General features: G+C 42.8%; 1 protein-coding gene and 1 long non-coding RNA gene across 8 annotated transcripts in view; one reads left to right on the forward strand and one right to left on the reverse strand.

The window, feature by feature from the left end:
* LOC307026720 overlaps positions 1–27,017 on the reverse strand; it is a 197,170-nt gene that overhangs the window by 139,766 nt on the left and 30,387 nt on the right. The window lies entirely within an intron of this gene.
* LOC307026719 (uncharacterized protein) lies at positions 18,384–19,585 on the forward strand (the record flags this gene model as incomplete). Of its 2 annotated transcripts, XM_079662317.1 has the most annotated exons (3): positions 18,384–18,852; positions 18,996–19,208; positions 19,335–19,585. In XM_079662317.1, the coding sequence occupies 3 exons, from the start codon at positions 18,384–18,386 to the stop codon at positions 19,583–19,585; spliced, it is 933 nt and encodes a 310-aa protein (XP_079518443.1). The 2 variants fall into 2 exon arrangements, with proteins under 2 accessions (XP_079518443.1, XP_079518442.1); XM_079662316.1 differs by having other exon boundaries at positions 18,996–19,585.

Consider the following 27,017-nt stretch of genomic DNA (forward strand, 5'->3'; position numbering starts at 1 on the left):
TGGGTAAAGGAAAGTCCAGCACTGGTAGCAGCACAGATTAGAGCTGCTCTACTTTTCATTCCACATCTCTGGGAAAGAATTAGAGCATATTTGAGTGTAGAAGATCACACATTTTTAGCATGCTTAAAGTAAGCCCTGTGGCCCCGGCAAGCATTATTAATTTATAACAGCATGGTTGTGGAAAACAGTCCGCAGTGTTTATTCGTTTCAGCTAAAGGAATAACATAAATCCCTAAGTAAACCTAACCTGTCGATGATTGTAAACAGTCTGTCACAGTAATGGCCCCGGGAACAAATGAGGACCTCATGTTGAGGCCTCAAGTAAAAGCCCCCCCCATAATTCCCTCTCTATCTGGTATCTTACGTCTTTCCATTTCAAACCAAACTTTTACAGCTAGTGTCTCAGTATGGTATTGGTGAGGAAGGAGCTGGTTGAAACTTCCTGCTTTTGCTCTCAACTCTCATGGAAAATGAAATAGAGGGGTGCTTTAAAACAAACCCCCTGAACCCCCACTGTCTATCTCCGTAGGGGGGGTGAGCGAACAGAGGTCTGACACGGAGGCAGACCAGGCCAGGATCTGTGCACGAGATAAGACAGGCAACAGGAAGGAGACAACCCAGAACCCCGCACTCCCCAACCTGACAGAGCCACTATTCATTTTTCAGGAAGAAAGAAAGAAAAACAACATCAACAATATCAGATGCAGCACAGGGAAGAGGAAGGGGAGGGATAAAAGGAGGAGAAGGAGACGGCTAGGGGGCAACTTGGACTTCATTGAGAAGCGATGTCTGTGTCTTCCCATGGAAATCTTGGCTTACTGGATGTTTTTTAACAAGAAAAATATCGTGTTTGCATGTATCATTTCCTGAAAGCTTTGACTTTGAGCATGACAATGAATAATCACATGAAATTCACTACATAGACAGCCTCCTTTGATTTGGAGTTTAGCATTTGGTCAAAGTTTCCACAAATAAACACTGCTGTGGAGTCAGCGCCTCTGGGCTTCAGCTGATTCCACAGGATAAAGAAACGTATTGGCGCCACTGCAACCCAAACACTTGTTGTTGTCACTACAGACATAGATCATTCCTTTCTCTTCATCTACACACAGAAGCTGTGAACAATAGCAGGTAAACAGAGATGACTTTGGAAGAAGAGTCTGTTAGCTCAGGGCTGTCCTCTCCCACACACATTCCGAACAGCCTGTGTGTCTAGTTAAAGTGTCGATAAATGGCCGTGGCACCATATGTCAGAGCAAAGCAAACACACTGGACAGACAAAAGCAAGAGAGACGATTAGGATCACTCACATGCAAACAGTCAGTACATGTGTGTTTACAATCACACATTAGGCCATAAAGACACATATACCTTCAATAAATGTCAGAAGAGGCACAGGCAACTGACAAAAATCCATCTCAATTATACTCCATTGGACTATTGTTCAACTTTACTTCTCATAGTCTCAGTACAAGTCAAACACGTTTTTAAACTCTACCAAGCCAATAAAATACTTTTTTTTGTCAACAAATAGAAATGAGAGGAGTGGAGGATGTGTCTTTTGAGTATCAAATATTGCCAAAATAGCACATTGCCTGACCTGTATTACTTTCAGTGAGCATAACTAATTAAATACCTTGCATAATAAATGATTGCATAAGTGGCAAGGGGAGTTTCCAAGGGGGCTGGAAAACATTCAGAGGTAGGAGTGCTTAAACAAACTCAGTTTACATAATTGAGTGTTAATAAATTATGCAACATAATTTTTTTTGCAATAATTAAAATGGCTGGGATCATTACATTTAGTTAACAAATGTTACACACAGGTTTTAAGATGAACCTTAGGGGTTTGGGTTGGATGGGTTTTGAGATCTATCCAAAGTATTTTAATTAAAACATACAATATTTGGCAATTACCTTAGACCAGGGGTCCCCAAACTTTTTTCTCTGGGGGCCACATTATCGTTCCTGACTGTGATGAGGGGCCGGGATCGATCATGTGGGCTGTATACTAGGCCACTGCCTGTTATAGCCATAATTTCTAGCACAAAATAGTTCATCATTACAAGTGATTTGCAAAAGAAGTGAGTACTTCACATGTTTTTCAATTTGAAATACCACAGGCATTCCTTTTATTTTCTAATAACAACCATGTAACAATAGCAAGGAAAGGTTAGAAAAACATGGTGATTGACAGTTTATGAGTGATACAATAGAAATGGTAGGCCTATATTACACTGAGATGAGAAATCATCAAGACAAGAAACTTGGTGAACAATATATCAACTAACCAACTCTTATTTGTATATTCAGGTGAGATTTTTTTTGTTCAAGGTGAAAATGCAATGAGCACCCAAACACTTTTACAGCACAATTATCATCCCTTTGAAATAGGAGATTGAGATGAGGGGCAGTGCATAAAGAGGAGAAAGAGGAGAGAGAGGAGAGAGAGGAGAGAGAGGGAGAGAGAGAGAGAGAGAGACAACGATGGAGAGGCAGATGCTGAGAGAAGAGATTGGGAGGAGAGACTGAGCAGTAAACCCTCGGCAGGTTAAACTAGAAGAGAGTAACAGAATGGGAAGTCAGCAATATGGGCAGTAGGTGAACTGAATTGGTACTTGTAGCCAGGGTGGAAGGAAGGATGGATGGGCAGTGATCTTTGAGGTCAGCAGTTGCAGTCCCCTCTCTTGCTGCCTGGAAACCTGGCATAAAGGGATGACATTGGACACATTCAGTAAATTACATAAATATGCTGCCTGTTGTTCCTTGTGATGTGATTTTACAAATACAGTGTAGCATTATTCATTAAAATTCATTAAAAACATTAATCATATTTCATCAAAAAATCATAGTTCATGTTTACAGCCATATAAAATTGTAATAGTTAAAATCAGTATATTTACCATATCAATGTGAACTGTGTGCTTGCTTCTGGCTGGTGAGAAGTCCGATGTCTGGGTGTAGCCTAGTGGTTGCCAGTCTCAAAGTTTGATGCAAATGTTCATCTGAGAGTCTGTTCCTCGTTGGATTTTTTATTTGCTTCATGCGGGAAAACGTCTGCTCGCAGGTGTAGGTGCTGCCAAAAACGGTACACATCTTCAGAGCATGTTGTTTAATGTTTGGGTAAGTGCCCTCTGGTAGCTCAGCATAGAACTCAAGGAGGTGGTCAGGCTTGAATGCGTCTTTAAGGACATCTCAATTCTGCAGCTCGGCTAGTTCAAACTGAAGAGAGGGAAGTGCGTCGTCAATGTCAGCAGCAAAGGGGTTCTGGAACAGACTTATGTCTTTGTTGTTGACATGAAGCTCGCGGAAGCGCACACTGAACTCTCGCTGCAGCATCTCCAGGGCATCTTTGCACTTCGCGACTGGGAAAGGGGCGGCTGGTTTCTCGGCGCAGTAGCTTTGGGTGGCAGCGAGATGTGTGAAGTCCAGCTTTTGGACCTGTCGCACAAGGAGCTGCAGTTTGACCTCGAATGCTTTTATGTGGGAATACATGTCGCTGATGAGATTCCCTTTGCCTTGGAGCTGTAGGTTGAGGTGGTTCAACAGTTCAGTCACATCAGTTAAAAACGCGAGGTCCCATTTCCACTCCGGGTCGGTCAGCTCCCGTACCGTTTCACCTTTAGACTGGAGGAAGGTGTTGATTTCGGGCAGCAGGTCGTAGACACGGCGCAATACTTTGCCTCGACTTAACCACCGGATTTCGGTGTAGTACAGCACATCCTGGTGAGCAGACCCCAGCTCGGAGAGAAAGGCCTGGAACTGCCTGTGTTTCAGCCCATTTTTCCGGATGTAGTTGACACAGTGCACAACCACCTTCATCACAGACTCCCACTTCAAAACTTTGCAGCACAGCGCTTGCTGGTGAATCAGGCAGTGGACTTGAATCGGTGGGGCGAGACCTCGTTCCTCGAACTCGCCGTTCAAGCGCCCTACTAGACCCCTCGTAGATCCGACCATGCTAGGCGCACCATCTGTAGTGACACTGGCAAAATTAGCCCATTGCAGACCAAGTTCGCCCATTGTTTTGCACACTTCGACAAACAGGTCTTCTCCAGTTGTTGTGCCTTTTAGGCTTCTCAGTGATGCCAGCTCCTCTGACACTTCAAAACGTGTGTTGACTCCACAAATAAAAATCAACAGTTGTGCCGTGTCCTGTACGTCATTACTTTCATCCATGGCTAAAGCAAAACACTTGAATTCTGCGGCTCTCTCTCTCAGTTGGTCAAACACGTTTCCCCCCATCTCCTCAATTCGTCTCGTCATCGTTTGTGCTGAGAGACTCACCCCACGGAAGGCATCTGTCTTCTCGGGTCACACCTCCTCGGCCACAGCCAGCATCATGGCCTTCCCGAATTCTCCATCTGTGAACGGCTTGCCGTGGGTAGCCAGTAGGTTAGCTACTTTGTAGCTAGCTCGGACAGCAGCCAGGTTGACCCGGGATTGACGAAGGAAGGCATCCTGTTGAACAGCTAGTCCGCCTTTCAGACGCCGAACCTTATCATCTCTCGCTAGCCCGCTCAAGCTAGCATACTCTCTGTGCCGGGTTTCGTGATGGCGGCGAAGGTTGAATTCTTGAAAGACGGCCACATTTTCTTTACATATAATACAAATGGCACGGTCCTTCCATGGAACAAAAAAATAATCCTTGGTCCATTGTTCTTTAAAAACCTGACACTCTGTCAATTTTCCTCACTTTACTGCACGCCATTACACTGCTGTTCAACTGTAGCATAATATTTTCTGCGCATGACTTCGATCAGCTTGTAAGGTGGCGGAAATTCGGTCATAAACATACGTCATATAAATAATACAGACACACATATTAAATTATATAAAATATAAATGGTTAATAAAAAAATATTTGAGTGTTAAAAAAACAAGATGCAAATGTAACAGATGTCAACCAGAACGTTACATAACGTTGCTTTTAAAGCGTGATAGAGGCGCTGGCGATCTGATTGACAGTTCCACTGTTTGGCTCATGGCCACTACATACTGACGGCCTCGAGTTCTAATCTCAGGTGACGGAATGAACAGCGATTACCGCCCTCGTTTGGAGAGTCATGTTATTATTTCACAAAACAAGTTGGACAACTAAAATAAAATATTTTTAAAAATATTTTATAATTGTTTTCTTTTTTTTTTTCTTCTTTGGGCCAGTTCAAATGGTGAGGTGCAGAGAGGTGGAGGGCCGGTCAAAGGAGCGTGGCGGGCCGTATGCGGCCCGCGGGCCGTAGTCTGGGGAACCCTGCCTTAGACAATGCCAAAGACAAAGACTTTAACAGAAAACCTTCTTTGATTGAATAATTTAATGTATTCAGTCTGCAGCATTTGTCTGAACATTTAATTCCTGTGACAATGTTTGCCCTGAAAAATCATATTCTGTTAATCAAAACAGCAGATTTAATACTTTAATATTTGTTTCATTATTACTGTGAAACCACTTACATGTTCTAGATTCACAGTTTGTAGAAAATTACTAAAGGAATTAAGTTGGATGAAAAATACCCCACGGTGAAATGCAAAGTCCTTTGAAGTCATGCTTGGGTTGCGTGCTGTCAGGGTGGTGGCCTCTGGCTCAGAGAACCAGCGGTTTGTCAGGCCCTCACAGAGGGACTGGAGGATGGCAGAGGCACAGTTGGGAAGAGGAGGAGGAAGAGGAGTAATGGATTGGATTGACAGCAGCGGGTTACCCTGAGAACAATGTAGGCTCCATACGTGTTTGGTTCCCTACTTCATGTGAACGCTTGCTGTCTGAAAAGAATAAAAAGGCACTACCTTGCTGTGAGGTCAAGGGTCAGTGTAGGTCTGAATGCTCATTTATCTCAGACAAGGACATGGTAAGGGTTAAAAACTCATTGCTCATATTGATTCAGTCCCACCAGCTGTTGGTAGGGTAAGACTGAATGTGTTAACTTTGTAGGGATGTATGCATCACTAAACAGATACAAAAAATGGTCAACTCATTCTTAAGTAAAGAATATTATCTTAAATTGACCAAGTACGTTTTAGGAGTAACTGTTACATAGTGAAATGGACCAACTAAATGCAACAAACCTCAAATTGAATCATTTATGCTTTTAATGACAGACATAATTACCTTAAAATGATACTTTTTATGTTAGTGATTTTTTATACTTGTCGGAGCCGCAGATGCTTCCTTACAGCTGATTTACACATTACTCGAGTCATTCTGAGTTTAATTTTAATGCTGCAACATCATTTTGTAAATAACTAGTATGACATTAGATTACAAACACTTCGCTAATATATTTAAGTGCAACCCTATACAGGTTCTGACATATTCAATATGCTTTCAGAATAAGGCCAGAATTCGCTGTTACCGATACATACAATGCACTGAAATCCTTCAAAGACAAGTCTTAACCAGGATTAAAGGCAGAGCCATCCTTCCAAATTCAGTTTGAGGGATGTGAGGGATTATTTGCAATAGATTTTTAAAGAAACCAAACTCACTGTTCGAGTCTAATAAGTGTGCAAAGCAAATCAACCAATGTTTGCAAGAGGGATTTTTTTTCTCCACTTTTGCTTGCCTGTGAAGTTGTTATCACCGCCAGTACACACTGATAAAACAGTGAAGAAACACTACAGGTGCTGTGTGTGGAGCTGGTGACTGTTTAATGAGCTGTAACGTGTACAGTGTGTTTAGACTCTGTATTAAATCCTCCCTAATAGTCCTTCTCCATTCCCTGAGCCTGGCTGCAATAGAATATAAATCTCCTTGGGAGCCACATGATATGCCTTCTTGTTGTTAATTGAGATTTAGTGCTTATATTAACAACATTCACCAGGCAGTGTTTGAAATATTAGATGCGTGCCAAGTCCTCTGGAATAAGGATTAAAGTTCAAGTGACAGTAACATAACTATGGCATGTCCTGTTAAATCCAACCTACATCCACGTCCTTCAGGCAGATCTCTCATTTCACCTGTATTTATACAGACAAGACTTGCACTCCGGTTCATAAAGGGGATAATAAATAGTGAGCTGGCTTTTTGGCTCTGTTGACTGTCATGGGAATGGAAAAGTAGAGGGGGTTTGGGAGTTGTGAGGTTTTTAATTTCAGAAAGGGACACAAAGGAAGTTAAAAAAAAGAACTGTCTTTAATACGAGACAGTAGATGATTAAGGCTAAATAAACAATGTTGGCAGTCACAGGCATATTTGGCTGAGGAATGGCACTGAATTACATCCGTGGGTTTTCCCGGAACATAGCAGTAGATGAGACATTATCTGTTCTAATCAATGCTGTGGGGTTTTTCTTAGGAATACAGGACTGTCTCAGAAAATTAGAATATTGTGATAAAGTTCTTTATTTTCTGTAATGCAATTAAAAAAACAAAAATGTCATACATTCTGGATTCATTACAAATCAACTGAAATATTGCAAGCCTTTTATTATTTTAATATTGCTGATTATGGCATACAGCTTAAGAAAACTCAAATATCCTATCTCTAAATATTAGAATATCATGAAAAAGTATACTAGTAGGGTGTTCAACGAATCACTTGAATCGTCTAATTAACTCGAAACACCTGCAAGGGTTTCCTGAGCCTTGAAAAACACTCAGCTTGGTTCAGTAAACTAAATCACAAGTATGGGGAAGACTGCTGATCTGACTGCTGTCCAGAGGACCGTCATTGACACCCTCCATCAGGAGGGTAAGACACAAAAAGAAATTTCTCAAAGAGCAAGCTGTTCACAGAGTGCAGTTTCAAAGCACATCCACAAAAAGTCTGTTGGAAGGGGGAAATGTGGCAGGAAATGCTGCACAACCAAGAGAGATGACCGCAGCCTTAACAGCATTGTGAAGAAGAGTCGCTTCCAGAATTTGGGGGAGCTTCAAAGACAGTGGACTGAAGCTGGAGTCCAGGTATCAAAAGTCACTGTTCACAGACGTGTCCGGGAAATGGGCTACAATAGCCGTATTCCCATGGTCAAGCCACTTCTGAACTCAAGACAACGGAAGAGGCGTCTGACTTGGGCTAAGGAAAAGAAGCACTGGACAGTTGCACAGTGGTCCAAAGTCCTCTTTTCAGACGAAAGCAAGTTTTGTATTTCATTTGGAAGTCAAGGCGTCAGAGTCTGGAGAAAGGCTGGAGAGGAGCAAAATCCAAGTTGCTTGAAATCCAGTGTGAAGTTCCCACAGTCAGCGATGGTTTGGGGAGCCATGTCAGCTGCTGGTGTTGGTCCACTGTGTTTCATCAAGCCCAGAGTAAATGCAGCTGTGTACCAAGAGATTTTAGAGCACTACATGCTTCCGTCTGCTGAAAAGCTCTATGGAGATGAGGAATTCATTTTCCAGCATGATCTGGCACCTGCCCACAGTGCCAAAACCACCAGTAACTGGTGTACTGACCATGGCATTACTGTCCTCGATTGGCCTGCAAATTCCCCTGACCTGAACCCCATAGAGAATATGTGGGGTATTGTGAAGAAGAAGCTGAAAGACACCAGACCCAACAATGCTAATGAGCTAAAGGCCGCTATTGAAGCATCCTGGGCATCCATAACACCTCAGCAATGCCACAGGCTGATTGCCTCCATGCCACGCCGCATTGATGCAGTAATCCGTGCAAAAGGATTCCCAACCAAGTACTGAGTGCATTAATGGACATTTTCAAATGTTTGATTGTGTTTTACTGTTATAAATCTTTTTTTTTTACTTGGTCTGAGGAACTATTCTAATTTTTTGAGATAGGATTTTTGAGTTTTCTTAAGCAGTATGCCATAATCAACAATATTAAAATAATAAAAGGCTTGCAATATTTCAGTTGATTTGTAATGAATCCAGAATGTATGACATTTTTTTTTTTTTTTTTAATTGCATTACAGAAAATAAAGAACTTTATCACAATATTCAAATTTTCTGAGACAGTCCTGTATATTTGGGATTGTCCTTCATTTTATGCTATTTGCTATCATTTTTAGCTGCCAATTGTTGCTGGGTCGGTAAACCTTCAAGGTTTATTATAGCTTTGTCTGCGATGGGGGAAAACAAAAACCATGGTATTCGCTAATCATATCTTTCTATTTTCATAAATAGTTATTTTACTGTTTATAGGTCCTTTAGGCCTTCTAAAATTGATAGACTATGTGCTTCCAAAACAAGCTTTTACTAGCCCTTGTTTTATCTGAGACGCTAGGACACTATCTTTTAGCTTTTTCAAGAGCAAAGATATTGAATGAACCTCTAAACTCCACCGGTTATCAGCCTTGTCAGGATTCGAGCCACTGGGCCCCACAGTAGCCAGTTGTGATAGTGATCCTGCTTTCTGTTAGCATTCATGTTAGTGTGATATCCATCTCAGAGGGGGCTCCTATGGAGGGGTTGCTGTTTTGTTCTTCTTTTTTTTTTTAAACACAGCAGAGTTTACAGCGCTATTTTGTTATCAGTTAAGACTGAGAAACATACACAGAGCAGGAACACCTAAATCACAGAGCAGCTAGGAGTTAGTAATGTGATACAGATGAAATCCATAACTGTGGCTTGATGAGGGTTTGTGATTTTAAGAACCATACCTCTGCTAGCATTGACCACAAAACATAGCTCAAGCTTCTTCTACGGTCAGCCTTCTCCAGATGGGGTCTTTGTGGTGAATACAAACAGGTATACCTGACAGCACCGTGTAAATTCAAATGTAAGCTAAATCTACCTGACGTTGTGTTTATGAAAGGTTTTCAGGTAGACCTCATAAAATTTTGCAGCGGATTGAAAGTAATTTTTTTGGAAGGGGCAATTATACAGAAGGAAAAGTGAAGAATGCCATGTATCAAGGACCACCCGTGACCAGTGATGCACTCTATAAAGGATTGTATTTGATTTTGGCAACTAATGTTTGTGAAACCCAAAAAATATGAGTTTCTGATGTTTATTGGCTTTAAATATATCAAGATTATTGGCTTGCAAGATGACCATTACCCTCATCAATGTATAAGCCTTGAGTGAAAGTCGATACTCCAATGACAACATACAAAAAGTCAGTTAAAACCACCAACTGAGTTTTCAAAGAGGTTTTGTGTCAGAGATATTTTTGTCTTTGAATGCGACACAAAAAATACTTATGAGGAAGGTTTGTTTTTTTATATTTGAATGTTTGTGTGCTCATTTACTGAGATACACCTCCCCTTCCACCTAATATTCCCACTAATCCTTCATAGGGCCAACTTGGCAAGAGTTCAGCTTTTTCTCTTGAATTTTAATTTAATACACTTTAGATGTATAGCCCAACAAATATCACTTTCTGGTGATGAAAGCTGGAACAAACATGGTTTATCCGTGCCTATAGGCCTCCAGCCAGAGCCGGACAGCGCCAAGAAGTGCGGGGAAACTCACTTCAGAGAATGTGTCATGTCCTTCTTAGTCATTCCTGCTGCACTACAGGTCCAAGTCTCAGCCTCAGTGGAGGGTAACACAAACAGGCGAACAGCAGGAGGCGATGATGGCCAAGTCAAACAAAATAGGAAAATGTATGCACAGGGATGCACATGCATCCGAATGCAGGAACACAGTGATTCAAACGTACCACGTACACATATTGTTATGACCACGCTCTCCTCTCTTAAAACCCCCAACACTTACTGTACACAAACACTTTACAGCCACACAGCAAATGCGGGTGAGAGCAAATAAACAGAGAGCAAAACGTATGGATAAAACAACTTGTGATGTCCACATTATGTTCTTTAGAATTAAGTCATACATGTAAGCAGGAATATGACACATTTAATTGCTCACACAGAATCCTCATCTGCATCATTGCCAGTGTGAGTGCAGCTGCTCTTTTCAGGGCATAGCGTCATGTAAACGGCTGTTGTAATGACAGCGACTGACGGTGCCCCACTGGCCTGTTCCAGCGCAGCACAGATGCTGCTTTGTCAACTTGGCTGAGGAGACTGGGCTCTGCTCAGAATCCATATTTGTACGTGGTGATGGAGCAACTCAGGCTTGAAAAGAAACTGCAACCTGAGTTGCTTATATTGCCTTTTTTGTTGTTTATCCTTAATCAAATACCTATGCATGCAAACCATCTACCCCAAGCATTTCAGATTCAGAATCAGAAAACCTTTATTCCCACAGAGGGGAAAGGTCATCCACATTGTGCAAAATCATAAACACACTCACTCACATACATGCAGATAAGTCTGTACACTGTACTTACTTTCTATCACCTGCTGTCTCTGCACTCATTACAAAGACCTCATTGTGACCGGTTTGATTCCACTGGGGGCGATTAAAGAGCTTTAACACATACACTCTGGCATATACACATACAGTATGCATTCTCCTTACAGGCTTTCACATCAAAATATGCACTGATAATCATTAATAGTCAAACTTGTGTTCAGAATGTGAAACTTTCAACATTCATAAATACAGACTGAGACAGGCGACGATTAGTGCTTTTTGAAACAAAGTGTGTGCTTAAACTTCCATTTAAAATATAGTCTCTGGGTACTAGACATTTATTAGAACCGAACTGCTTCAGTGTAAAGGAGTTCAATTACAGAAAAAAACGAAGCCACAGGCTGATGTGCTCATAGCTTCAGTGAATATCAGTAGGCCAATACCACCATCTGCTGGAGCAAGCCAACACAACTCTAGCACTACTTACATTACATGTGACTTGTTAGACGCTTTTTAATTAGTTTTATATATTAATATATTATATAATATATAATATATAATATAATAATTATATTATTAAAATATTATTAATTAGTCCTGTGTGTCCTTGGAGTGCGGATTTATTGGTTCAGTTATGGCGCGTTTCCACTGCAGCGGGTAGCTCGCTTTACACTGATACCAGTTAGTAAAAACCATGAATCAATGCTTTGACAAGTCTGCAGACAGACGGCAGGCGAAAAACCTTTTAAAATGCGTGATCTTCTTATTATAGACACATGCATTTCCAAACATTTGGTCTACCTACACAGTAAAATGTATTATCTCTTCGATTTACACACGGCATCTATTGCACGTCTGTCCGTCCTGGGAGAGGGATCCCTCCTCTGTTGCTCTCCCTGAGGTTTTCTCCCATGTTCCCCTTTAAACTGTGGGTTTTTCTCCGGAGGTTTGTCATTGTACGATGTGAGGGTTTAAGGACAGAGGGTGTCGTTATCTCATACTGATATTCTGAACAATCTGTGCTGTTGTATTTGCTGTAAAGTGTCTCTACTGTAGGGTATTTTTATTATACAGCACTTTGGCTCGACCAAAAATCGTTTAAAAATGTGCTATATAAATAAAACTTGATTTGATTTGTTGTCAAAATGGAGATCGGCTAAGCTAACGCAATATAGGCTATATGCTTGATTGATTGATTGAAAAGTTTATTAACAGCTTGTATATTGGGTACAGTACAGTACAGCTCAAAACATACAATTGTTAAGGGGATGCAGACCAGAGAAAGACTTTCGTCTTGTTTACATCAGGGTCCCCCATTTCCAATTCATCATATCATTTAAGACATACAAGACATATTTGACATACAGATGGCTTATTTACAATTTACATACAGGTGTTTTTTTACATACAGATGGCTTACTTACAAATTTCATTTTAGATTTCGTTCTAATACATCCTAACCGGACATTTAAGACATACCAAGTCTACAGATATACAGTTAATATTTAATATACATGCTCCGACCGTCCACACTCACAACGGCCTATACAGACATAAATAAGCGACTGTATTCGCCATGACACAGACAGTCTGTGGTTTGTACTTGTTTAACTTTTGTCTAGTTTCTGAACAGATATGAGGAGCTTGAGTGCAAACAACTAACGGCTGATGTTGTTTTTTCTGGGGTGCTCACGGGTGCTCATTGAAGAAGATGTCACGGCTCCGCCTACACTGCGTTACTATAGTTACTGCCCCAGCTCCTAAACTGTAATGGAAGCGCAGCATTAAAGTGAGCCGGGCTTAATGAGTCCTAACCAAACCGAGCGAGGCCGAGCGAGGCCTGCAGTGGAAACGCGCGATTAGATCCTGCTCACAGGAACAGGTTTCCTGCAGTTCTCACAGCACAGCTGGCTCTGGACAGGAAGTGTGTGACCATGCTTGAACCTCGGACTGTAGGGAACAGCTCCAGCTACCTGCAGCAAGCATTGGAGGAAGTCCACAGCGAGGAGTGGGCAAGGCATACAATAGATTACTTGGCTGACTGTGAGCTCCAAAAAAGAGGAGCACAGTGACTCAATCTGATGTAGCAGTCTATATGAGTCCACCGCGCTTCAGCCCCCTACCTCTAGCACAGTGGTTTGAGACGGTCCATGCCAATGAGATCCTGGGTCATCTGGAGGAGATGAAGGGTATAATCACATCCACATATGGCAGGATCTTAAAACTTGACTCCACAAAGAAGGTGCAGAAAAATATTTGTTAATGTTCTATGTTTGAATTCATTGTCATGAGTTACACTTGATTATGTATTTATATTGGATTTACATGTTTTATAGATCACTAAGAAACTTGCCGGGGTCATAGCAGACACGGCCACATGGATGACAAACGTCAGTAATGAATGTGGCGAGGTTCTGAACTGTGTCCTAACCACTGGTGAGGGAGCTGGTTTAGAAGGCTTGTGCCAAGGCATCGTCAAGCGCTAACAAGACGCTGGGGAGCCAGAGCCAGAAGTTATATATGTGGACCGAGATTGCTGCAACGACACAGGTATTAGGCGGTTTGACTGTTTGTGTATCATTGTGTTATTTATTGCACGCACAAAATGAAAACCTTTATAAATGTGTAAACATAAGACTCTTCTTGTTTGGAATAAGATACTTAAATAATAATAATAATAATAATAATAATAGATTTAATTTGTTAGCGCTTTTACAGGTGCTCAAAGACGCTTTACAGATAATAGTGAAGAAAAAAAGAAAAGAGAAGAAAGGAACAACAAATAAATATATAGTTAAAGTTAAAGTCAAATAATACAAAAACAATCACACATGAAAAGCCAGATTGAAGAGGTGAGTTTTTGTGAGTTTTTTGAAGGTGGTGAGGTCGGTGCAGTCTCTGATGGGTTGTGGGAGTGAGTTCCAGAGGGAGGGGGCAGCGACGGAGAAGGCTCTGTCCCCCCAGGTCCGGTGATTGGTGCGGGTGGGGATGGATAGGAGGTTGGCTTCTGATGAGCGGAGTCAGCGGGAAGGGGTGTGGTGGTGCAGCAGGTCTGTGAGGTAGGGGGGGGCCTGGTTGTTGAGGGCTTTGTAAGTTATGAGGAGGACTTTGAAGTGGATTCTTTGACGGACGGGGAGCCAGTGGAGGTTCTGGAGGATGGGAGTGATGTGGTCTCGGGAGCGGGTGTGGGTGAGCAGGCGGGCAGCAGAGTTCTGGATATGTTGGAGTTTATTGAGGAGGTTGGATGGTATGCCATAGAGGATGCTATTGCAGTAGTCGAGTCGTGAAGTGATGAATGCATGAATCAGGATTTCAGCAGCAGAGGAGGAGAGTGATGGGCGGAGACGGGCAATGTTTTTGAGGTGGAAAAAGGCGGTCCTGGTGATGTGATTTATGTGGTGGTTGAATTTGAGCTGACTGTCGAAAATGACTCCGAGGTTGCGGATGTGAGGGGGGGGAGATAGAGTGTGGCTGACAATGGTGAAGTTGAAATTCTGGATGTCTTTGATACGGGATGGGGGGCCGATGATGATGATGTCTGATTTGGCACTGTTCAGTTGGAGATAGTTTGTTTGCATCCATGCTTTTATTTCTGAGAGACAGTTGGTGAGAGTGGAGTGTGTTGTGGGGGTGATGGTTTTTGTTGAGATATAAAGTTGGATGTCATCGGCGTAGCAGTGAAATTGAAGGTTGTGGCGACAAATTATTTTGCCAAGGGGGAGCATGTAAAGGATGAAGAGGAGGGGGCCAAGCACCGAACCCTGGGGGACGCCTTGGGACAGAGGAGCAGTGGAGGAGGTGCAGTTGTTGATGTTGATAAACTGATGTCTGTCGGTGAGGTAGGATTTCAGCCAGGAGAGTGCAGTGTCAGTGATGTTGAGTGATGATTCGAGGAGGGACAGCAGGATGGTGTGGTTGATGGTGTCGAATGCTGCGGTGAGGTCGAGGAGGATGAGGATGTTCAGGTTGCCGGAGTCAGAGGAGAGGAGGAGGTTGTTTGTGATTTTCAGAAGAGCTGTTTCTGTGCTGTGTTTTGATCGGAAACCGGATTGAAATGGCTCAAAGAGGTCATTGGAGCTGAGGTGGGATTTTAGTTGTGAGGCAATGACACGTTCAAGTATTTTTGATAGAAAGGGGAGATTTGAGATGGGCCGGAAGTTGGACATGATGTCAGGTGTGAGTCCAGGTCTTTTGAGAATGGGTGTGACAGCAGCCAGTTTGAGAGAGGGGGGAACTGATCCAGATCTGAGGGAGGAGTTAATGATGGTGGCGATGAGCTGGGACATGGCAGGGAGGCTCTCTTTAACAAATTTGGAGGGCATTGGGTCAAGTGTGCAGGTGGAGTTAATTCCAGTCATGAAGTTGGACAGTTGCATGGGGGTCACAGGGGAGAAGTGGGACAGGGGCTGTGAGGTGAAGGGGGGGGGAGCCAGGAGAGGAGGTGGGGGGTGCTGATGAGGGTGTCAGATTGCTGTAAATGTTGCTGATTTTGGTTTGGAAAAACGAAAGGAAAGAGTTGCACTGTTCGGTGGTGAAGGACGAGGTGGCGTTGTCACAGGGTTTGAGAAGTTTGCTGATGGTGGAGAACAGACGCTTGGGGTTGCTGGAGCCAGACTGAATGATTTGTGAGCAGTAATTAGACCGGGCTGCTTTGAGTGCATTACTGTACTGCTGGAGATAGTCTTTGTAGATTTGAAGATGGACTGTTAGTGTGGTTTTCTTGTGTTGGCGTTCAAGTTGACGTTTCCTTGATTTCATTTGGCGGAGTTCGGGGGTATACCAGGGGGCGGAGTGTATGAAAGAGACATTTTTAGTTTTTGTGGGGGCCAGTTCATTGAGACAGAAGGAGAGGGTGCTGTTATAATAGTCCACAAGTTCAGATGGGTTTTCAGAAAGTGGGGGGGGGAGGCAGACATCTTGCAGGCAATGGAGGCAGTGATTGCTGAAGGTGAGATGGATTTGAGGTTTCTGTAGGTTATTGTGCGTTTTTGCTTTTGGGCGGGGATGGGGATGTTGATATCCATGATGATGGCCAGGTGATCAGAGATCTGGAGATTGAGGCTGGACAGATGATGGATGGTGAGACCAGTGGAGCAGACCAAGTCCAGGATGTGACCACGGCTGTGTGTTGGGAAGTTGATGTGTTGAGAGAAGTTGCAGCAATGAAGGGTTTCCTTAAATTCAGAGGCATATTTGCAGGTCGGGTCGTCAATATGAATGTTAAAATCCCCTAAGAGGAGAACAGATGGGGATATGGCAGAAAGCTGAGTGAGAATGTCAGAGAGGTCAGAGAGAAAGGAGGGGTTTGGCTTCGGGGGACGGTAGATGATGGCTGTGACCAGGGGGAGTGGGACCAGAGAGTTTAAAGATCAGGTGTTCAAATGAAGAAGCATCAGGGATGGGGATTATGGTAGCTTTTATTTCCTTTTTGATAATAGCAGCTATACCACCACCCCGCCCTTGTGGGCGAGGTTTGTCAATGTATGTGAATCCTGCTGGGGTGATTTGATTTAAAGAAAAATAGTCCAGGGGCTTTTGCCATGTTTCGGTCAGATACAGAAAGTCCAGGTTATTGTCTTTAATGAATTCATTCAGAATGTGGCTTTTATTGTGGATGGAGCGTGTGTTGAGCAGGGCTGCTCTGAGGTGACGTTGCATTGGGGGGGGTTGTGTGGACCGGGGAAGTGGAAGGAGATTGGTCAGATTCACGTGTTTTTTGTTGTGATGGCGTAGTGTGGGCGCGTGACAGGACCGAATGGACGGGATGGAGTGTGGAGACGTGGAATGAAATAAAAACTTACGGCCAGAGCCTCTGTGTGGAGGAAGGCGTTTGCGGAGTATTTCGTTATCTGCGAGGATGTCCATGCAGTCCGGAGGCAGGCGGTTATTAAAGGAGTGGAGATCTGACAGGGAGTAGAGCGGCGGCATGATCCCGTGAAGTGGCGCTAGCACGGAGCTAGCTAATGCTGGGGACCCGGACAGCAGAGACCAGGAGCCGGATGACCGTAGAAGAAGGAGCGGTGTGAGTCCAGATAAAATGAGAGTGATAATCCACAGCATATCAAGAGAATGATTCCAGTGGTTTCTGGAGGAGAATCGTAGGAGGGGCTGACAGCCTGGTGCAGAGTGGGAGCCGGGTGACCAGCCTACTAGCTTGTTAGCTAGCTTGTTAGCCACCGGCTGTAGGCGGCAGGGAGAGACGATGTCAGCGGGGAAGCCGGCTGATCCCAGCGGGATGGGAAGACCCACACGAGCCGCGGAGTTAGGGTGGAGTTAGGCTGGAGTTGGGGTGGAGACAGAATTGTTAGCTCGGCAGACTTCAGGGAGCCGAGGAGCATCTAGGTAGCAGCCTGCTAGGTCCGATAATGCTAGCTAGCTAGCGGGCTAGGGACCGATGAGCAGGAAAGAGCCAGCAGGTTGGAGATGACAACACATCTGATATTTTTGCTGATGACTGACGTTTCAAAAGTAGAGAGCCAGACAGGAGAGGTTCTAATCTGGACTAAAGAACAATATTTGGGGCGGAGGAGCGGCGAACAAACAACGCCAGCATCCTCGGCGACCCGGGAAAAAGTATACTTCATTCTATATGAATACCACCAGTCTAAGATTGTACATCTTTGATTTCTTTCCCCACTTCCCTTGCCTCAAATCTAAGGGAGAGACATAAGGAGAGAGGATTCAGTGCAAAAGGCATTCAAAAAAAGAGACATCCTTTTAAACCATTTAAAATTATATTTGATGCAGCATCATATGTGTATTTTATTTATGTATATTGTTTATTTTGTATTCAAACTGCAACGTGGCATAAGGTGAAAATTATATATTACCAACATTTGTATTATTATTATTATTTTACACAGGACACACACATTCATATATTAAGGTGTGTGTCCTGGATGAGACGAGGAGGCACACATAAGAAGGGTCTTTCCACGATGACTTTCCCACTTCTTCTAAACCATCAATTGCCATTCCCTGCCTTTCCACCAGATGCTCTCCTGCTTTTACACCTGACATTCTGCTCATTCAACTACTTACCTGGTCTTCCCTCATCAGTTACGTTTACATTTGTATTTGAATAACATGCTACACACCTTGTATTTTTCTTTGCACAGGTTTAACCCCGGTTCAAGTTTGGTTTCGACCTTGGAAAACACAGGTTCAATTGGATATTTTCCACTTCATGAGGCGATTCACAACTGGTCTCACTACAGAACACCATCCCCTGTATGGCACTTTGTTCCAAAATGTCAAGCTGCATTTTTGAGTGGGACAAGGATGACATCGGCCATCTGAAAGAAGCAAAGACTTCAGAGCTCAAGAAACTACATGCTGGTCAGACTCCTTCAGAAGCGCAAGTTCTGGCCAACATCAGCTCCAGCGAACTGGCGAAACACTGCAGGAGGAGAACTCGTGGGATAGAGGAAAGCCGTGCCCTCATCCAAGATTTGCTCAACTCAATGTGGGAGCTCACTGACACATCAGGTTTGAGGCTTATCAATCCTGAGAGCATGACACGTGTGTGGGAGGTTCAACAAAAACATTTGCCATGCATTCAGGATCCCCCTGGTGTGGAACTGTACACCAAAGTCGGATCAGGTCTACAAAAGGGCAGTAAGGTTCTGGATGTCCTAAGATGTGGCAGAGGTTCCTCTTCTGTGGAGAGCTTCCATCGGCATCAGAACACCTTCATCCCGGGTAAAAATAATATATATAAAAAATTCTGCTTTTGAATTGTCATAAAAACAGTCTCAAGTGTATGATACATTGCACACATGGGGAAAAGTGTATCATCGCTTCATAAATGCAAATTATATTTAAAATGTTTTCCTTTTTTTAAGGCTGGAGATCTAATGCGATGCACACGCAAATGTACATGCTTGAAGGGAGTTCCAGATGGAACATGAATCGAGCCCATGCAGCTGTTCATGTGAGTGGCGCTTCACAAACCAGGATCTACGATGTCCGACTGAAGACTCATCTAAATGCCCTCAGCCAGCGAGTTCTTGGTTGTGCGCTACTACCAGAATTCATCCCCCCTGGGAAACCCACTGGTAGGTCACTTCAGGAAACCCCGTTTTCACTGCAGCTAGGCCTTTCTGTTCTTGTTCTTTCTAGTAGCAACTTGTCTATTCCTCCAAATTTAAACATTTTCTTTTTCATAATTTATGTTATGGCAGGTGAGCGTATTGCTGTGGAGTATTTGCTGGCTCAGTCTGACAGAGGAGATCTGCTGGGTCCACAACAGGACAGTGAACTTGGCACCATTGTTCCAGACCGCCAGGTTGAAGTTCAGGAGGAGGAGGAGTGCCTTGACATCACAATTAGTGATGCAGTGGAGATCCTCAGTCAGCGCCCCTCGGACACTTCAGCACCCCGCGGTGCTTTTCTGCACAACACATCACCTCACACATCGTCTCAGGTAATCTGATTATTTTGTATTGCCCTGGCATATGAATTCTAGAAGAACATACATGCTTTGAATGATGTTTTTATCGCATAGGTTACATTTGTCTTTTTGTGTTGCATGCATTTAGATACATTTTTATGGCAATATAAAGTTCAAGGATATTTTTACTCAACTGTTTGTCTCTCATGGCCGGTACGGCTGTACAGTCGTCGGCACTATCCCCCCAAAGTGATGCAGCTGAGAGCCCACCTGAAGAGCCCCAGCCTGAATCCACACTGAGTATTTATCTTCCTGCTGACTCACCCGACGCGTCCACTTACACAACCTCTCAGGTAATCTGACCAATTGTAAAATCACATTGTTTTTAAATTCTTCTGGATTCATTATTGCTCCGCACATGCTATGAATAACTTGTTTCATTAAGTCTCAAATAGTCAATTGGTGTTGTGTGCTTATAGCACGGTGATGTCTCACAGTCCTGCCAAATTTGTACTTCTAACAAAAACGTCTCTGCGCCCAGGACATCGGCTTAGGTCATGTGACCATTTATTAATCATTTGTCAATGGTTGTTCATTTTTCAGAATACCCACTGTGATTCTCGAGGTGTTCAGGGATGGGAGGATATGGATGACTTGGCCAAGTATCTCATTCTACTTAATACAGATGTAGCGATTCATTTCAGACAGTTTCAAACACGAGGGCCGTGATTGGTACGTGATCTGCCCTCGCTCAAGGGAAAACCTCCAGCTTGACTTGAGACTGCCCCCGTGATAGATAAATGTAATTATAATGAAGCCAGCTGCAATGGATCATTGATCCACCAGGGGGTGCAGTGGGGTTCCACACTGGAGCTCATGTGAAATAAAGTCAGATACACTACGCTGGATGTACAGCGGAACTTTTTAAGATCCATATGTCACGGATATCATACTACTGTGCTAAATAAGAGACATGTACCGTACTTTTCGGACTATAAGCCGCGCCTTTTTTCCCATTTTTTGAGCCTGCGGCTTATATAACGTGCGGCTAATCTATGGATTTTTACAGCTAACGGCCACTAGGGGACCTCCTAAATCTATGGATTTTACAGGTTACAGTCCACTACCTTTAACTCTATGGGCTCTATGGCCGGTCCGCTCCCCCCACCTTTAAGCGGAGGGCTCCAGCAGGAAAAGCTGGAGGCCGGAAAAGAGTGAGACAGGTAGCGTGAAAAAGTAAAAGTGGAACCGAGAGTGGTACGAGAGACAGAACGAGAGCAAGACAGTTTGTGCAAAGGAAGTTTTCATGCACAAACCCTCATTATGGAAAACAAACGTAGAAATGCATATGATGCAGCTTTTAAGTTAAAGGCAGTCAATCTGGCAGTAAAAGAAGGAAATAGAGCTGCTGCACGTAGCCTTGGCATCAATGAGTCAATGGTGAGATGTTGGAGACACCAGCGGGAAGAACTGTCTCAATGCAAAAAGTCAAAAAAAGCTTTCAGAGGTAATAAAAGCAGATGGCCCGAACTTGAAGACTTTCTTGAAGATTGGGTGAACACACAGAGAGCAGACGGCCGAGGTGTTTCCACCGTGCAGATTCGACTGAAGGCCAAAACAGTCACCACCGAAATGAAAATTGAAAATTTTAGAGGTGGACCATCCTGGTGTTTCAGATTTATGAGACGAAAGGGACTGTCCATCAGGGCGCGGACGACTGTGTGTCAGCAACTCCCTCCCGACTACCAGGAAAAAATAACAAACTTTGGCGAATTTATACAAAGAAAGATAGAGGAATATTCCATCGGACCGGACCAGATCATAAATATGGATGAAGTGCCTTTGACGTTTGACCTGCCTCTCACTAGGACTGTTAACAAGAAAGGTGAATCGTCCATCACGTTGAGAACCACTGGCCACGAGAGAACGAATTTCACTTGTGTTCTTGGCTGCACAGCATCTGGATTAAAGCTTCCGCCAATGGTGATTTTTAAGCGGATTACAATGCCAAAAGAAAAGATCCCGAACGGCATCTCCTTTAAAGTCAACAAGAAAGGGTGGATGATGGAAAGCGTAATGAAGGAGTGGCTGAATGAGTGCTACGTCAAGCGCCCTGGAGGATTCTTTCACCAAAAACAAGCGTTGCTCGTTTTGGACAGCATGAGGGCCCATATAACATATTCTGTGAAAGCAGCCATCAAGAGCACAAACTCAATTCCAGCTGTGATTCCTGGGGGCACAACGAAGCATCTGCAGCCACTCGACATCAGTGTCAATCGTGCGTTCAAAGTGGCACTACGCGTTCAGTGGGAGTCGTGGATGACTAGCGGCGATAAATCATTCATCAAAACTGGTCGCATGCGAAAAGCAACTTTCGCTCAAGTTTGCGAGTGGATCCTGACAGCGTGGAGGAGTGTCAAAACATCCACGATCACCAACGGGTTCCGAAAGGCTGGACTGCTGCGTGATGAAGAGGAGGACGCCGCCACAGCTGAGGCCCCTCAGAGGCTGTTCGATTCCGACAGTGACGAAGAGGAGTTTGTTGGTTTTGAGAGCGACAACGAAGGAGAGAGGAGAGTGGCTGACGAAGCCACCCTGAGCCTGTTCGTTTCCGACACTGAAGATGAGGACTTTAGTGGTTTTAGTACGCAGGAAGAAGACGAATATGAGGATTAATGAATTGACTTTTCTGGTTACAGCCGTGTACTGCACCTTAGCCTAAAAGATGAAGACGAGGATTAATGACTTTTCTGGTAGGCTGATTACCGTATATTTTAAGCAGCCGTGTTACTGCAACTTTAGGCTTACGCGCTTACTGTCGTGTTACAGGCACTTTATTTTGCACTTTTAAAAAAACACATTTAATTTAGCCATTGATATTGCCTCGTCAAGCGCTGTAAGCTTTGTTTTTTTTTTATGGTACTACTGTAGGCTATATGCAACTTGTTGAAATGTTAATAAATGGGAGCTTCCTCAAACAGCCATCTCTTTCCCGACAATCCCCTCTGTGCACGAACCCTTACATATGGTAATTAAACATTAAAACACCTGCGGCTTATAGTCCAGTGCGGCTTATATATGGACACATCATTCAATTTAGCTGCTGCGGCTTATATTCAGGTGCGCCTTATAGTCCGAAAAGTACGGTAATCATTTACAAAACATCACCATCTTGTTATTTAACAAAATAATGTTGTTTAGTCGAAAAAAACGAACAGGAGGAAATGCAGCCCGGCTCTCGATTTTTAATCCTAATTTAATCATCATCTTCACCACGATCATTTATGTTTATGTTCGCCGAATTGACATGAAATCACTGACACATATGAATATACTGTATTCAACTTCATTAAAACGTTATTAACGTGCCTAAACTCAGTAATTCACTACAAATATTTATATTTTAATGGAGCCTCGTCGGCAGATCAGGATCCCAAAGTGTAGCGCCTCATCTGCATGACGGGTGCTATTTTCCCCATAAGGAACAAGTCGCTGCAAATTATCCCGCTTATTACATGGCCACATTCTCAACAAAGTAACGACATGACTCCCAATATTAATTGAAATGCTTTTATGGATTTAGAAAATGTTTTTATTGATTTAAAAAATAGTTTTATGTATTGATTTAAATTCACATGCATCCGCTAAGAAAAATAGTCCGTTGTTACCGTTTTTTAAACAGTGTGAATGAAACGGCAGCTCTCAGCTGTGTATTTACACAACTAATGGCCCATCAACCACAGCTCTCTCTCCCCCCCTCCCCCCCTGATCTTTCTTCTCCAGCAGCTAAATTAACTGTAGGTTACTCTGAGTGACCATAGACTGTATGTGACAAGCTTACAGTTAGTGACGTAACAACACCATAAAAGCTGGTGGGTTGAAAGCAATACGGGAGGTAAAAATAACTAGAATAATTGTGATTTATTTATTGTGGCTTTTATGTTTATAGGTATAAAATGTTATGTAATTCAGGCTTATAGTTCACCCTTCTCTAAAAGCCTTCAACAATGACACTATTCATAGTCATTTAATAAATCCTTCCAACACACATTGTAAAAAATAGCCTACTGTAAGTTAAGAAATCATTCCAATATGTACATATTCTGATGTAACAACAATAACATTATAAATAGTAACATAGCTGAACATGGTATTGCACATTTAGCTTTGAGTGTTACTGACCTGAGATGTTTTTATTACATGAATTAAGGTGACTGAGGCTTTTTAACATACAGGGATGCAAACTCATCAGGTATGAAAAAGGTGACAAGGATCCGAGCCCCCGGCTCCCCCACCCCACGGAATGACAGAGGATTTTAGCAGTCAGAACAACTAAAGCAGCAGTGTTAATAATAACAGAAACGCCAAAGAGTCACATAATAGAAATATATAAAAGCATTTATTTTAAATTGTGTAGAAGTCAGTTTATAATTTTGGCAGCACTGTTGAGCATTTTGAAAATGTATTTTCATGCCTCTGTGCAAGGCTTAAGTCTTTCTATCTTTATAGCCACATGGTGTAAAGTAACTAAGTTCATAAACAAGTACTATACTTGGGCACAATTTTGAGATACTTGTACTTTATTTAAGTATTTCCATGTTTTTGCTACTTTGTTCTTCTACTCCACTACAGTTCAGAGGTACATGCTGTACTTTTCCTCCACTCCATGTATGTAATACCTTTAGATATTTTACAGATGTGGATGAATGATGTGAAATATAATCAAGTGTTAATTCAGACTTTAGTTCCACCTGGAGTAAATCCACAAGCTACCCTGCAGTATACAAAGTCATTCAAACTAGCTGCAACTAGCACTTTCATGATCAATCATTATAAAACATATCATATATATTATTCTGAAATGGACCAATCTGCACAATGACTACTTTTACTGTCGCTACTTTAACTATATTTTGATGATAATACTTTTCTACTTTTACTTGAGGAACATTTTGAATGCAGGACTTTTACTGTAACAGAGTATTCCTACACTCTGGTACTTCTACTTTTACTCAAGTACAAGATCTGAGTACTTCTACTTTTACTCAAGTACAAGACCTGAGTACTTCTCCTTTTACTCAAGTACAAGACCTGAGTACTTCTACTTTTACTCAAGTACAAGACCTGAGTACTTCTCCTTTTACTCAAGTATAAGATCTGTGTACTTCTCCTTTTACTCAAGTACATGATCTGAGTACTTCTACTTTTACTCAAGTACAAGACCTGAGTACTTCTACATCAACCACAGCTCTCGCCCCCCCTCCCAAATATACTGCATATTAAAGCAAACGATTGTAAAGGTAAAAGTATGAGCATAACAAATAAAGAAGTGTAATGTAAACATTTACATTATAATTATGATTATTTAATATATAAAGACTATATATTATTGAATTACAAGATTAGATGTACTTTAGTTGATCTAAAATATTGATGTGTTCAAATGCTCTTCAAAACACAACTGAAAGTCCATGAAACTTGTCTTTCTGTATTTGTGAATGAAGCGCCATCTCCTGGTTAAAACCTGAAATTGAAAATCTGGCAACGCCCTCTTGGAAAATAGTGGGAGGGCTTAACATTCCTCTATACTGGTCTTTGGCAGGCCGTAGGCAGGAAGCTGTAAGCTGGAGTCTGAAATTCGGTCCTACATCTCTAGAACCATAACGGCATTATCAGTAGGCGAGACGGATGAGATTGTGAGGCTGTATTCAAAGCTACATCAAATGGATAAGCAACCCACAACCTTTAGCCTGAAGTCCAAAAAAAGGACCTTGCCTGGACCATGGAGAGCTTCCAGGAAACTAAGTTGCTCTGCGCCAGGCCAACAAGCAGCTGAAAGGTGAACTGACTTATAGTGGATGCACACATTACATAATTCACATATAATTGTTAGTAGTAAGTAGCTGTTTTGTATGTCTAACCCTCACAGCATTTTAGACCAGTGGCGGCGCCAGAGATTTTCTCTAGGGGATGCTGTGGGGTAGCTTGACGTTTCATAGAGGGTGCTCAAACATTAAGGGTTTCCCATTAATGCACCAGCGCTACAGTTGAATTTTCTACTGCAACACTCCCCACACGCACACACAGTGTGCCCGCGACTGTTACAATGAAGGCTCGGTAATCAGCTCACGGCATATCGGCGTAAGCAGGGGTAAAGTGCTATTTTTACAAGTGGGGAGTGGACCTCACCTCCTCTAGGAGGGTCCTCACCTCCTCTAGTTGGGAATATTTTCTTTTTAAATATTGAAGTTAAAAGCATCAATCTGGTGCACTTTGAGAGCAAAATGAAGAGATCTATGGATACATCTCTCAACATACATATGAAAGAACTGTAAACAGATTTTCTATTTCTTTATAGATATTTTACAAATCACTCCCCTTTTAAAACAAACCGTTTGAGACCCACTGAGATAACTAGACTAAAGTTAACTATCTAAACACTGAGAGTCCTTTACTTCACCTGAGCTGAGTTTATCTGAGACTCTCAGTCTGACAGGAGGAGAGAGTTCTCCCTCCACCTTGTTGTTGAAAAAGCTCCTTATATCCGTCAGCTTGGCTAGCTAGCACCAGATGTTAACCACAACGATCTACTGTAGATACCCACCGGTGCGCGAGCTCTCTCTCTCTCTCTCTCTCTCTCGCTCGCTTGCACGTGCACACAAAATGGGTCGTGCCACACACACAGAGCGGAGCTTGAATGAAACACAGAAGTAAGCTACTTGTACTCACGAAGCCTATTATGTGCAGAATCCCTCTCGCTTTCAGTTGGTTTTGATTGAGTGTCCACACGTGGACGTTTAAGGACTAAAAAACGATCCATTTGTCACTTTGCTGTTAGCAAATAATTTGGGGCTCCAGCTAATAGGAAGTGACTCAAGTGTCACAAAGTTCACATTTGCATTGATGTAATCAATAATTTTTCTGATTTCATTTAATAAAAATTATAATTATAATTTTCGGGAAAAAACAAACAAACATATATTTCTTGGGGGTGCTTAGGGGGTGCTTTGGCAATCCTGGGGGGTGCTTCAGCACTAGCTCCCCCCTGGCGCTGCCCCTGTTTTAGACTCTTAGTAATGGATTCAGACAAATGAACTGGTATAGTCCATTTGTGAAGTGGGGTTGTACTGTATATCCGTATAATATTTATAAATTGTCTCTCATTCACAGACTATTCATGAACCATGGTCAGGCTGCTCTGTGACCTGATGCCAACCGCATATGTGAATGTGTTTCACTCAGGCTTTTGAAGGAGTTTGAGCTGGCAAGAAACCGACCCAAAGACAGCAAGGGTAAAACCTTGCCTATTCCGCAGTCGATGGTGCAATCCTACGTCCACATAAAGCAACTGCTGGAAGACAGCCTCGTTGTACAGGAGAAGACCGACTTGGTTCTTGTCACTATAAACAACACCACTGTGTCTTGTTGGTAAGATATGTTGGCTACATTCTCTTTAACAGCTGCACTTTAGATG

The sequence above is a fragment of the Notothenia rossii genome, assembly GCF_949606895.1.
Source record: "Notothenia rossii genome assembly, chromosome: 12".
NCBI classification, from domain to species: domain Eukaryota; kingdom Metazoa; phylum Chordata; class Actinopteri; order Perciformes; family Nototheniidae; genus Notothenia; species Notothenia rossii.